We start from the raw sequence: 14277 nt of genomic DNA, 5'->3' as shown, positions 1-14277 counted from the left end.
TTTGCTTGTCGCTATCATTATCTATTTTCAGTCCCAGTCGATATGTTCTGCCAGCACGGATATATACTGATTCGGTTTCTAAGAATGGGGTTGACTTGGCACTATGGTCGGCCCAACCCAGTGATGACATGTACTGATTGCCTGACTGGTAATTAATGGCCGGACTTACATGCAAGAAATTACACAGGTCAACCCGGCATGAGTGTCTGGTCTAACGCATGACAGCATTAACTATGGGCTTCAGAATCATGAATTGTCTAGTTGCCCTTTCGCCGAAGACAGCTCCACAGACGGACATACAACCAATCACCGGCCGAGCACACCGAGGTTTATTGGTCATCAACAAAATGCTTCCATGATGTACTAAGTACTAGTAGTAAGAAACACCTCCGAATGCTCATTTTGTAGTCGGCCTAGAACGGGGAAGATGTCCCATAAATTGAATAATCGCCGATTTTGCGATTCTTCAAGGAAATCTACACTGACACTCGAAAGCAGTCCTAGGTCTCTTATTAGGTCGATGGCTTTCATTGGAAATTCCTCCAGCGTAATACATGCCAGAGTGAGTTTTTTGCCCTCCAGGTCTCGCTTGCAAAAGTCCCCAAGTATTCCCTATTCTTGCCATGAAGACTGAGAGAGACGAGTCTGCGTCTCCTCTGACAATCGTCGAAACTACGATGCGGCACGGATATCCCGAAGGCGGACTTGAAGCCTGGTTGGTGGTGTTGGGAGCATGGTGTGCGATGATCCCTTCCATGGGATTGCTTAACTGCCTGGGTATTCTCCATGCATGGACGAGTAAGCACCAGCTCCAGGACTATTCCGAGTCCAGCATTGGCTGGATATTTGGCGCGTACAGCTTCTTCTTGTATGCTGCTGGGGCACAAACCGGTTAGTAAAGTCTCCAATCACCTTGGATTTCTGTGGCTGCTGATAAATAGCAGGACCAATATTGGATACCTATGGACCCAACTATGTTATTTTTCCAGGGTCAATCGGCATGGTTATAGCACTGATTGGCTTTAGTTTCAGCCAAGGTTGGGAGCACATGTTATCCGTACAGGAGTGGTACAGATAATGCTGACTTGTTGCGATAGAATTCTACCAGATATTCCTCTCATTCAGTGTTCTTGGTGGCCTATCTGCATGTGCCCTCTTTATTCCAGCCGTTTCCTGCATTGGGCACTGGTTCAACGTGCGACGCGGATATGCGACCGGCATCGCCTGCACTGCCGGGGGTATAGGAGGAGTCATATTCCCCGTTATTATCCTTTTTGCAGCACCCAGAATTGGCTTCCCCTGGGCAATGCGTATTATTGCACTTATCAGTGCTGTTCTTTTACTGATATCATGTCTGACGCTGAAAACACGGGTCCTGAATGAGAAAAGCGTTGGCGCATCCGTCGACTTTCGCGCCCTGCGAGAGAAGAAATATGCCGCGACCACAACAGCCATCTTCCTAGTGGAATTCGCCGTCTTCATACCGATTACCTACATCTCATCCTATGGGATTCATATTGGGATGGATGACACCCTCGCATACGCGCTAAGTATCTTTCTCAATCTAGGCGCTGTCCCAGGACGGTTCCTCCCGGGCTTAGTAGCAGATCGGCTCGGAAGGTTCAACGTGATGGTAGGAACGTCGATCATCTGTGCTGCGCTTACCCTGGCATTGTGGCTTGCATCAGGGGCGAATATGCCCGCAGTAATTTGCTATGCGGTATTGTTCGGCTTTTGGAGCGGTGCTGCTATCAGTCTAACCCCCGTGTGCATTTCGCAAGTCTGTAAGACGGAGGATCTAGGGAAGAGGAGCGGGACGACATTTACGATAGTCAGTGTGGGTACATTGACGGGCATCCCGATTGCGGGTGCTATCCAGCAACAGAACCAGGGGGAGTATTGGGGCATGATTGTCTTCGGAGGCGTGTTGTATGCGGCCTCCGCGGTCGCTTTTGCTGTTGCCAGGGGCATTTGTGTGGGCTGGAAAGTGAAATCCAAGTTCTAAAGCCTGCGATAGACCGGTGGGACACATACGTGCTACCGGAAACACCAAACGAAATACTATCTCTTGTCGGGTAGTGGTGCGTCTGGGTCCACCGACAATATAATTCGATAAAGAATAATAAAAGTAAATTACATTCTCATTCTAATGGTTATTTCCGCGTCAATTATCGAGAGCAGTGTCCACCACAGTTGTTGTGCTTAGGAGCAGTCTAAGAGGGGAACCCTCGGCGAAGTCAACATTGAAGCCAAGGATGCTTCTCTAGGAAATAAAATCGGCGAACTGCAGGCCCCCAATCGCCGCACTCTTCCAAGGAGGATGCAACTATCTCGGCTGTCGGCCACTCAATTAGTCAGGTGGCTTCCTCGAAAAGACTTGCGATTCAGTGCATGAGGGAGCAGAACCGAAAGATAAGGTGCTTGATTCCTGAACGGCAAGTGCCGTAGATATAACCCCTCGGTCTTATATTTGGCATATATAAAGCATTCCTGGTCCCTCGTGCTGTTTGTGATCCTCACCGGGCAATGCATTGTATGTTAACCTCCACATCATGGATTGGAGACAGAAAGTGACCGGCCTCAAAGCCAGACTATCTTGTCGTTCCACACCTGCTGTGGACAGGGTGGATGAATCACGCAAGAGAGACGCGCAGCAAAGTACACCATCCACTGCCACACCGACGACCAAGTGAGCACCCGAAGTCTCCGGTGTTAGAAACCCTTTGCTGACTTCAATCATTCAGTGATGAAACAGTCACGCCTCCGACATATAGTGAGAGCTGCGAAGCTTCCACACCATCCTACTCTCATTTCTACAATGGTACTCGATTCACCGCCACACATAGCCGATAACCCTTACAATTGCCACAGAAGAGCTAACGCGGAATAGGGGATCAATGCTTTGGATCTTGTTGTAGGGGGAATGGATACCGCTGGTAATGGTCAACTTGATTTTCATGCGAGATTCTTGAATATACTCACCAACCGGTTCAATGTTTTCCTTTCGGTGATCGACGATTGAGGGAGGGGGTAGGTATTGAAGTACCATATTGCGAGATTTCGGTGGAATTTAACGTTCTATTAGCCCGCTTGAGTATAATTAACAATAAATGAGTGGAGCATACGATTGAAGTAACAGCATCAACGGCGTGAAGCTGTCGTAATAGTAGTGGTAGTAGTAGTAGTAGGAACAATGGTGGCGGTGGTAATGTGCGCCTTCCGGCGACACTCGGGCCAAACCCATTCGGCGGTGTCATTTGGGCGGGTAACGAATCAGACAAGGCATTCGGCGAACTTGTCGGCCAACTCGTTCTTGGCCGCTGTCGAATTGACTTCGGCGGATTAGTTAAGTAGCCCTTTAGACCCCAGCGGCGATTATCCACGTTGCTGATCTTCTACAAAGTACTGCTCCAAGAAAACGTCATTTTCAATACGCAAATCATCGGCTGACCGACTGTCGCATGGCGTCAAATTCTCCGAATCCAACAACTCCCCATCAATTCCACACTCGCTCGCCACCTCCTACCATTCGCCCCTATAGATCAAAACGACACCCCCCATGTGACGGATGCCGACGGAGAAAAGTACGCTGCGAAGCTGATCACCATGGCAGCTGTCAGCGCTGTCTAGCTGCGGGTCAGTATTGTTCCTTTACTCGTCTTCGCCCTCGCCCTCGGCCTCACTCTCATCAGGGCACTGTGCCGCCGAAATTACCTTCACCAGAGACCCGACCGGTCGCAACAAGTAACTTGCAAGCGACCGAGGATCTGGTGGTGAACCAAGAAGATCCCCCAGTTGCGCATCAAGCAGTCGATATCCCTTTCTTCGAGCTAGACACGGTGAGAATCTCTGCAGATCCAGGCGGCACACGCCCGCACACGCCTTCAGCCTTCAAAGAAAGACACACGCATCAGACCATCCAGACACTTGATGGTTTGGCTGGTGTATCCTACCAGGTCAATGGCGCGTCAGCCGAATCTGACCCGTGGCTTCTCAGACACTGCAAATTCAACGACAGAGGCTTCCTCTCCTTCCACCAAGTGCACTTCCGGAACGCAGGGGGCGTTCCGTTTGACGAGAAGATCCCCTGCCATTTTCTGGTCTCGTCGGATCAGCTCTATGAGTCTTCCAAGGCTCAGCTGCCACCGCCAGACCCACTGAATACACATGAGCAATTAAACCACATTGTACCCCCCGAATGTGGCCAGAGATTGGTAGTGCTGTAAGCTGACAAGAATACCGCCGTTGATGCGCTCTGTGGCTGACATGATATGCCGTTCTCTCCAGCTTCATGAAGTTTATTTTTCCGACGCTGCCGATCATTTCGCGGTCACATTTTGGGCTTGCAGCAGCAGGTACGGTGCCCGACCAGGATATCCTTCAAAGGACACCCTTGTGTCTTTTGGCTGCAATCTACGCATCAGCACAACCATTCGCCAAGTTTGATGACTATCTCTGCTTGATTGATGCGTACGCTCCTCCCGCGACTGATCTGCTCTGGCGCATGGTTCTTGACCTTCTGCTACGGGACATCCACACTGCCCGTCTTTCGACCCTTCAAGCAGGAATTCTCTACCTTCACCGACCGATCAGCGCCACCGAAAGTGCTGTGGCTGATAGTGCCTTCACCTGGTCCTTGGTGGGCATGCTTGTCGGCGTTGCCATGTCGCTTGGGCTTCAGTTGGATTGCCGGCTCATGGGACTTCCATTATGGGAGAAGAGGATTCGTCGCCGCCTTTGGTGGGCCATCTACGCCGAAGATAAGTGGCGTTGCTTGCTTATTGGGCGTCCGTCTTACATAGGAAGCGACGATTGGGACGCCACAGATCTGAGCGATGATGATTTCGTGATGTCTGAGTGTCTACGCCTGGCTCTGCAGCAACCTGCGTCCTCCTCACACTCCTCACACGACGTTCTCACTGCTCAACCATTCCAGCAACTCATTCAGTTGTCGCGCATCGCTGATGAATTACAACGCTCCCTTTTGTAGGTCTCCCAACTACGATTTTAATGTAAGGGAGACACTACTGCCACACCAGCTAGGCTTCCTCCACACCAGCCTTCGACCATGCCACACCCTCCGCCTACCTAAGAAGGCAAAACCCGCTCCCTTTAGGGTATAGTCTCTTTGGTATTCCTTACCGCCGTCCCTTTTCGGTAGTTTACTTGCCTGAGCTGCTGGAATCCTGCCCCAAATATAGGTTCCAAAGGTGGAAGGCAGTATGGTTCTGTCTGTAATAGAAACCAAGCATCAGCTTCAATGGATGGGATCTTACCTTATAAGGTAGGCGGAGGGTGTGGCATCAGTGAAGGTTGGTGTGGAGGAAGCCTAGCTGGTGTGGCAGTAGCGTCTCACTAATGTTTAATCATGCTATACTGACTAACCCCTGGCCCCATAGCACACTAAAGGCGTCGCAGCGATTATCGCCGGATTTTCATGCAACGCTGGAAATTGCCCGTCCTCTTTTACAGAAGCTCAAGGAGTGGTACGCGCACTCCCCAGTATCGGTACGTCAGCCCGATCATCAGCCCACTACTCTGGACAGCATATACTGCCAGTCAAACTGCCTCCGTTTTGCCTGCATCCTTCTGGAGGTATTTGTGTTCCGCGCCCTCCTGCGGCCAATGGTTCGCTCTGCCGCGCCGCCCCCGTTGCTCGAGGAGAACTTCGAGACAGCGGAATTTACGAACCAATTCAACGACCTCTTGGCTCAGTTGTTCGACGCCGAAGAGATCGAGCCGTCCATGGCCATTGACATGTCCGATGAGAATGGCATGGGAAATGCGGTGCTCCGCGCAGCCGATAATTGCGCGGCCAAAGTAATTCGTCTGGTGATGCGTATGACTACCAGTGACTTGTCGAGCTTCTGGTATAGATGTATGTCTCGTCCCTTTTGGGTAACGTCTGTGCAAAACTCACTCATTAGGCTGCCGATATACTGACCGAGCTAGGGTCCCGTGTGGGATTTGCGACTGTCTCTAATTTCCTACTGCTACTGCTTGTACAAGCGCCCACGAAAGACCACGCTCTCCGTGCCAAAAGCCTTGTGGACCTTTGGCGTCAAACCTTACGGAACCAGAGCACAGGGTGTCCGGCCATGAATCTTGGATTAGTCAGATTAGATGGGTCTCTTTGGCCTGGCCTGGCGAGAAACTATTACCTCCCAAAGCAAGTAAAAGAAGTCCTGGAAGAATAGGAAGGAGTTCTGTGGAGGATGGTGCGTGTCTTGCAGAAGGATTGAGGGGGCAAACTTACGAGATCAGGCCCCACAAAGCGCCCCCAGTGCGTCTATTGACTTTCACGATGACCGGAAGCTAGAGATTGATATACTGTGCTCAACTTGGTAAAGGGATCAAGGGCCCGCGCCTGGTCGGTGACTGATTACGTCCCTAAGTACCAAAGCTAAAGGAAAGCGAATGTGAGCTGAAAATGACCCCGACGACATTAGACACCATACCTCGCGTCGACTAAATACTTAGCTCAGCTAGCAAACAAATATAAAATATAATCCCGGATCAGCTCCCTCACATACCTCGGTATGCTGGTCATGATCATTGTTCCCTCATACCATGAAATAGACTATAGCCAGGCCGATGTCATATTTGGACCGCTCATGTACACATTAATCTGCATGGTTTGGAGCGCATCGTTGTAGTATTGCAGCACCTCAAGGGTCTCCCCCGTTGCCTCAGTGGGAGCCAGAAGCCCTTTGACACCCCGTGCTTTCACCTCGTTCAACCACACATTTTGGGCCTCCTGCGAGGAAGTCATGGCGTCCGGGATGAAGGCCGAGACGTTTTGGTAAGGGTATACCTTGCCCTGGATCATGCCGCTAGTTACAACAAAGCCCAACTTTTCATCAATGACTAAACCGACACGCGCATTCTCATCCGTTGGATGATCTGAAGGCCAGCTGCAACTGAGCGGGGTGGTTGTTTCATTGTTGTATGTTCCCGTATCAATGACCTTCCAGCCAATTTCGGTAAACTGGCAGTTGGCGTCGACCCTTACGGACATATTACTCGAAGTAGCAAACAAGGCCTCACTCAGAGCTGTCAACGCTGCCCGACTCGCCTTCGTCCGATTATCTGGCGGTGACATCAAGGCCTCATAATTGCTGGGAAGCTCGGCTGCTGAGAAGGAGAAGCCGTGGTCCCCGCGGTAGCGATTGATGAATACTTCCAACTCGGTGATCTCCTGGTTGACGACCTTGACTCGGCCTCTGAGGATGGACCTTTCCGTGTCGCTGCCTTCGCTGACGTCCAGGGCAAAATAAGCCGACCCTTGTGTGGTATCAATTGCGAGCAAACTAGGTGGCCCGGCTTCTGTGACAGTTCGCCAGGCGGTCATCATCCCGAGCGCTGCGGGGTGCGAGTTTTCCGTAGCCTGATATATTGCAGCCATCGGCAAAATGTATGGGTTGTGCACTACCATGGAAGCCAGAACCTGATCCACGATAAATGCCATGCACTCTCGGTCACAATCACCCTTCAATAAATCTGAAGCGTGCTGGTCAATCGACGAGGCGGCAAGCATCGAGGACGCTCCCGCTGCGAAGACGAGGCTTGCCACTGTAGATAGGAACAATGACTTCATGGTTGCTCTGATCATAATTCTTAAGTAGTTACAAGCCGCGATAAGTAGGCTAGAAAAGAGACGGCTACTGCTACACTGAAACGCTGACGGAACTGCTGTGGCAAGCTGTCAAATAAATAGCTCAATATATTGATGAAAACCCAGCAACGATTAACTCACAAAGCAACCAGGATAGTCTGACGAAGAGTCCAGAAGATCACAAACCGCCAATGCCCACATTCCGATGTTCCTCACATTGTCCACAGATGAACGCTTTTCGGAATGCTCTCAGGTGTATCGCCTTGGTAGTAACCATACTGTGCTTGCAGAATACTACTAGTTGCTTGGCTACGTAGGTGCCTCATCTGATGTGGAGGCACGGAAAGCGGACCCGACCCCAGACTTTCCGTGCGGAGGAAAGGGTACACCAAGCTTCGAAAGATAGTGAGATTGGCATGATTACGCTGCAAACTATGAGTAGAGTAATTTTGTTGCAGAATATTGAACAGGAGGATATGTTAAAGTCCATGCCTACACGTTTCGTATACTTTTCCCTAATTGATGATCCTCCTGGTCTAAGCTTCTTCAAGTTGGGCAGCAACGGTTGGTGGGTCTAATAACTAGTGTCCTTCATATGGTGTTATAGAAAGTGTTCGTTGGGTCGTAGAGTGTTTTATTGTAGAAAAACCCTTTTGCCACATTTATAATAGCCGTTTAGCTTTGATGGTCGCCGAGTAACAAAGTTCACTAAATCATAACCAAGAACGACGTAATTTTTTGATCGTCTTCAGGGCTTCTTCATATCCCTTCTGAAGGATGTATTAAGCAGTGAGATACTCTACAAAAATAAACTTTCCGAGCCATCTCGTAGGAGTATCAAACCCCCCCACTCTTCAATAGGGGTAGACCAATAGCGGGTTCTAATTATATGAAGCCAGAGTGCCCACGAGAGCTCAGGGTAGGATCGATGAGGTATGGCTCAATTAAACCCATCTCGCCCAAGATTTGATATGCTTATAACATCTGTTTCAGACCCAGAGCAGCCTCTGCTGGAACACTGCATCCTATCCATAATGTACTACTACTTCATCGCACCACCCATACCACGTCTACATTATGGTAATTACTCTCCTGGCCCTGGAAATCTTCTTCCCCGTTATGAGATACTATAATTCCGTTATTATGACGATGCTAACGACGCTGAGACGCCCAGACCTTTTCCATCCAATTCGAATCCGCAGGGGTCTACCACGTCGGCACGCCCACTGAGCAGATGCTTGTCTCATTCGAAGAACTTCTCGCCTTTCACGCGGGCATCGTCGGTCTCCTCGAGTATGGGCACGGATGGCGAGTCATAAAGGCAGTCATTCGACGGCTTCTAGCACGGCTTCGCTAGCAAGCTATGGACAGTCCGTACTCAATATATATTGATAGTTCCGGCCCAGTATATTACGTTATCACCAACGGAGAGGATGCAATCCGCATTACAGGACAGGAGCTGGGCTCGTCACTGCTCGGACGGGAGATCAAGAAGCAGTGGGATCGGGGAATGGTGAAACCGAGATGTTTAGGAGCCACATATCTGATCCTGAGGGCCTTTGTGTGCGGGGTGTGGAATAATTTGGCATATTATAAGCGGTGGAAGAAGGTTGCAGCCTTGTAAGTAGCAAGCTGCGCCTCAAATGATAGATAGGATTGATATTGAAGTTAGGGAAGCGCTTCAATAACTGCTATCTTTTGATTTCTCAAAGGGGCGTTGCTGTGCTACATGGTAACTTTGCATAGATTTTCGCAAAAAGCACAGACTGTTGGTCCAATATAACACCTTTTCACCGGTAAGAAGTTTCAAGAGCATCCTGAGCAATGAGCTCGATAATGATACTTCATTAGCCACCATGTCAATGCTAGCATCTAGAATGTTCCCACTTGGGTTAAGCACAAATCAAAAACAGGTTGGGGCCTGGGCTTTGTGCACTAGAAAGGAGAACGGCAATGCCTAACGGGTTGATTGGGTAGGAATTAGAGACACGGCAAGTGGGGATGCGGCCGCGTGGGTACTTGGGAGAGATTTCCGGTGTTTCCTTGTCAGGGGCCGAAGCAAAAGAACCAAAACATGGCGTGCATCCTGGCCAAGGAAAATCTGTTGTTGATTGTGTACTAAGTTTGTTGTCTGAGGCCGGAGATGACTGCTAGAGTAATTACTGCTACTGTACAGCGTAGCCTGAGCCTGAAGAAAGTTATATAAAATTGGTATACTTCAGGCCATGAAACATTTCAACTGGCCCTCTTGAAGAGGGTTATTGATAAGAGATACTGAGCAAGGAGTTAGGGCCTGATGAGAGGTTATATAGTTTGGATACAAGAAAGCCTCTGTTAAATAAACAACTTTGATAAAAACCTAGTATATATAATATTCCCTCAATACCAACAACCACCCCCCCTGATGCTCTTGCTACTGGGGAGTGGTTGTTGGTATCCTCGGCGCAGTGCCAGCATTCTATGTTTCTCGAACAGCTCAACAGCAACGAAGCCTGATCGCTGACCTAGCCGGGACCGAGGTGAAATACTCGCACGCCACATTTTAGATTGGAATGATTAATTTTTCCGACCAAAAGGAATCGTTATTCGCCTCGACCTCCTCCGTGACCATTGGACTTACTCGGAAGGCATGCGACCTCATGCGGAAACCTCGTCGTCCTGCTCTGAACGAGGTGGACCAGAAAAAGACGCTCAGATGACCGCCCGATTTGTCATCATTACCTTAAACACGTAACTAATCAATATCGGTCTCAATTCGAAATCTGTTTGTTTGACCTATTGTTCTCTGTTCCCCGGTCGCAAGTTATCCTGCGAATATCTTCCGGGGCGTTGACATGTGTGCTGGTAAAGACCTACCGTGCACAGTATGGATGAATGGATGATTTCATTTACGCTGACCACTCGCCTTGGGCGATATGTAGCATACAGAAACTATACATCAATGTGCGTACATGCGTCCTATACCACTTCTTAAACGAACATGGAGCCTCGTGGGTGCCGGCCGTGGCCTCGTAGCCGTTCGTGGTGTTAGGCTGCCCGTATGGCGCGGTTGTAATGAATTTGCGAATGGAACGGACAACGAGTGTTCGATTTTGGCTGCATCTCTGCTAAGAAGCGCGAGAATGCGGGCAATGCTGAAGTCAAGAATTCGGTCAGTGTGGGAACAGCAGAATAGGTGGATACCCGGAGAAGGGAGATACTGTATATCCGCCAGGATTAGTCATATAATGAACCCACCTGTGTTCTGACTCTAGGCACCTTCCTGAGAATCAACCCAAGTTATTATGGAGGCGGTCGAGGAGGCGCCAAAGTTTGATTTCCGGGACTTGATTTTCAAGACGTATTAATTTTTCCCTCTAGTACCCGCCATTTCCATTGCCCCGGACATACGTGAAATACACTCAAAGACAACAATGGATTGGGACGCTCTGTGTTTTAATGTTGCCACTTTGATTGCAGGTGTGTTTGTTCTTGACTATGGCGCGGATAAATTCATCGACCACACCGTCATTGTCGGGCGACGCTTAGGCATCTCGCAGACTGTTATTGCTCTCTTGACTGCTGGTGCTGAATGGGAAGAAGTCTGCAATTCAATGCAATTCGATCCAATATCTCTCCTGGCTAATCCCTCATTAGCTCGCCGTGGTGGTTGCCGCCATTCTGCAGCGTCGCAGCCCCCTGGCCCTTGGGAACGTCATGGGCTCGACTATCTCCAACATCCTCGGCGCCTTTTCTTTAGGGCTACTCTTTTACCCCCGGGGTTTTGGGTTTGACCGTAGCGCAAAGTTATACTCGGCCCTGCTGTTCATAGTTACGACGCTCTTCGTGATGCTGGCATTCTTCAACCAATTAAACCATATCGTCGGTGGGGTCTTGATTGCTATTTTTGCCCTCTACATAGTCTCTATCATCTACGCTATATATAAGGGTGTAGCCTCACCCCCAGAACTATCAGACAGTGATAGCGACGGAGAATCCAGTGATAGCGAGGACGACGAATTCGCCAACCACGCCCCTCTCTCCGAGACCTCTCCTCTCATCGCGAATGACCATGCGCCGTCATCAACAGACAAAGGGAGCAGACGATGCAGAAGCCTTCCTTACCACATATTCCAGCTCATTCTCGGATTCATCTCGCTTTCACTGTCGGGATATATCCTCTCCCACAGTGCCGTCACCATCGCCGACTCCCTGCATCTCTCGGGAACCGTCTTCGGTCTGACTGTTGTCTCCTTTGCTACTACTCTGCCAGAAAAACTGGTAGCAATCCTTAGTGGTTCCCGCGGCCACGGTGGCATTATGGCCGCGACGACGGCAGGAAGCAACATTTTCCTGCTGACGCTCTGTGTTGGTGTCGTTGCTGTGGCAGGGTACCCGGCACAAGAGGCAGATAATTTTGTGCTTTTTGAGCTGGTGGCAGTCTGGCTGTCCTCTCTGGTATTCTGTGCTGTCATTTTTTTAGGACTTGGGAGGAGTGCAGGTGTAGTGCTCCTGGTCACCTACCTCGTGTTCCTGTGCTTGGAGTTTACCGTTTACCGGCGTTGATTAGGGCAATCTGTCTTCGTATTATTCAGCGCCATTTTGAAACAATGTACGAACGTGATACTTGTATAGCTTCCTTAAGATATAGATATCAATATGAGAGCGGGATATTCTACACTGCGCCAGATCGATCAAGTTGGGCATACAGCTGCGAGGGGGTCAGAAATTAGTGCGCCGGTGTCAGACTGGAGCTGGAAAAATAGCTTAGACAGTTTCAGAGAAATCCTGACTCGGGATGAGCTCAAGCACGTGATATATTTATTTCTAATACTAAATAATCCCAGTTATATAATATCTCTGTAGATTATATAAATAATCTGAAATTTTTATTTATATTTATTCTAATACTAAATTATCTTGATTACTTGATTCTGTTTTTTTATTTATTAATATATTATAAATTCCTTCTTAGAATTTTTTAAGTTTAAACCCAGTTTAAATTTAATATAAATTTAATAGATTTATTTAATATTCTTATTATATAATCATGGCGGACCAGCAAATCATTAATAAAATTATTTAATTTATTAATAATATTAAATCTATAGATGTATTTTTTCATTAATATTTTATTATTTATAATATCTTAAACTAATATATATTTATTCTTATTTTAGGATATTTCTGGACTTAATATAATAAATAATTAATTAGATTATTTTTCTGATAATAAATAATCTAAATCAGAATCCGAAGCTAGTACTAACTTAAATAATATTATAAATAATAATATATTATTTTCTTAAGCTTATATTTCTTTATCTTTAAATTTAATTTCAGAAATAGAAGTGATTATTAATAAAAATAATTAATTTTAAATTAAGATTAATAAAATTCAGGATTATCTTACTATGCCTGAGTATTTAAATATAAAAAATAATAATATTAATATTATTTATTTTATATATAATAAAAATTTATTATTATTTTATATTTCAAAGCTATCTATTTCTGATACTAATTAGATTTTTAATATTCTTATATTAAAGATATATTTATTCTTAATTTATACTAAGTTTAAACTAATTAACTTTATATTATAAATTTAATATAATATATAAACTAATATAGCAGTTAGAAAAATAGTACTCCAGCTATTTTAATAAAAAAATATAATATATAATTTAATTTAATTTTAGTCCTGATCTTATATTTATTCAAGAATTAAGTATTATAAATATTAAAATAATACTAGACTTTTCTATTTTATAGTATGGAATTATATTATATCTAATAAATTACTAGTTTTATAATATTATTAATATTTTTATTTTTTTTATTTATTTATATTTTTAATAGAAGCTCTACAGAGATCTACTAAAGAATAAATATATTTATTATATAATATAAAGTTTAATATATTAATATTAAAAAGATTCTACTATGATGTACTGCATAATTGAAAGAATAAATAATATAAATATAATAAAAAAAAAACTTATATATTATAGCTTTCTATAATTTTTAAAAAAAACTTAATATATATTTTATTTAATCTAAGTTTAAATTATAAATATTACTAATTCTTTCAAAATAGATTTTTTTTAATTATCTAAAATCTTCTAATACAGAGTCTTGGCATAATATTATTATTATTAATAAATAAAATATATAAATTAATATTAAATATCTTAAAATATTAATAGTTAATAAAGTTTAATAATTAATTAAAGATTATTTATGGATTACTTAATCTTAATCTTAATATAAATTCTATAATATATTTTAATTTTATTTAAATTTAATATATATTAATTTATATAAAATACTATCATTCTCAGGGTCCTGGGAGGATTCTTAAAATAAAATATAAATTAAAATTTAATTTTTTTTATCTATTACTTAATATTAATTTTTATTTATTATTATAATTATATATTTTTATTATTTATATATTCTATCTTCTTTAATTAAGCTTTCTATTAAAATCACAGATAAGATTAAGAATCTTTTATTAAAAATAAATATATTTAATCTAATAATAAATAAATTTCTTTTTAATTTAAACTCAGTTTAAATATAATCTAATTTAACTTTCAGAAAAGTTTCTTTTAAATTCTATTTTTATTAAATTAATAGATTCTTTTAGTTTAATATCTTTTAGAGTTCTTTATTAAAAT

The 14277-nt window shown here is 44.8% G+C and overlaps 5 protein-coding genes across 5 annotated transcripts; 4 read left to right on the top strand and 1 right to left on the bottom strand.

The window, feature by feature from the left end:
* Positions 1–623: 623 nt before the first annotated feature.
* Positions 624–2005, top strand: AKAW2_10009A (uncharacterized protein; the record flags this gene model as incomplete). The annotated part of the gene is made up of 3 exons (XM_041692322.1): positions 624–891; positions 945–1037; positions 1098–2005. 3 exons carry the CDS (start codon positions 624–626, stop codon positions 2003–2005), a joined length of 1269 nt encoding a protein of 422 aa, XP_041536729.1.
* A 1456-nt stretch (positions 2006–3461) lies between these two features.
* On the top strand, positions 3462–6197 carry AKAW2_10008A (Zn(II)2Cys6 transcription factor; the record flags this gene model as incomplete). Its single annotated transcript, XM_041691211.1, has 4 exons — positions 3462–4222; positions 4288–4986; positions 5400–5878; positions 5953–6197. The coding sequence occupies 4 exons, from the start codon at positions 3462–3464 to the stop codon at positions 6195–6197; spliced, it is 2184 nt and encodes a 727-aa protein (XP_041536728.1).
* Positions 6198–6580: 383 nt separating this feature from the next.
* AKAW2_10007S (uncharacterized protein) lies at positions 6581–7597 on the bottom strand (the record flags this gene model as incomplete). Its single annotated transcript, XM_041690100.1, has 1 exon — positions 6581–7597. The coding sequence occupies one exon, from the start codon at positions 7595–7597 to the stop codon at positions 6581–6583; it is 1017 nt and encodes a 338-aa protein (XP_041536727.1).
* A 1095-nt stretch (positions 7598–8692) lies between these two features.
* Positions 8693–8972, top strand: AKAW2_10006A (uncharacterized protein; the record flags this gene model as incomplete). Its single annotated transcript, XM_041688989.1, has 2 exons — positions 8693–8695; positions 8790–8972. The coding sequence occupies 2 exons, from the start codon at positions 8693–8695 to the stop codon at positions 8970–8972; spliced, it is 186 nt and encodes a 61-aa protein (XP_041536726.1).
* A 2056-nt stretch (positions 8973–11028) lies between these two features.
* AKAW2_10005A (sodium:calcium antiporter) lies at positions 11029–12160 on the top strand (the record flags this gene model as incomplete). The annotated part of the gene is made up of 2 exons (XM_041687878.1): positions 11029–11196; positions 11252–12160. 2 exons carry the CDS (start codon positions 11029–11031, stop codon positions 12158–12160), a joined length of 1077 nt encoding a protein of 358 aa, XP_041536725.1.
* Positions 12161–14277: the final 2117 nt, after the last annotated feature.

Source organism: Aspergillus luchuensis, chromosome 1, assembly GCF_016861625.1.
Source record: "Aspergillus luchuensis IFO 4308 DNA, chromosome 1, nearly complete sequence".
Taxonomy (NCBI): Eukaryota; Fungi; Ascomycota; class Eurotiomycetes; order Eurotiales; family Aspergillaceae; genus Aspergillus; species Aspergillus luchuensis.
The sequence above is the reverse complement of the archived record's forward strand: the minus strand, read 5'-3'. Positions and strand labels throughout refer to the sequence as shown.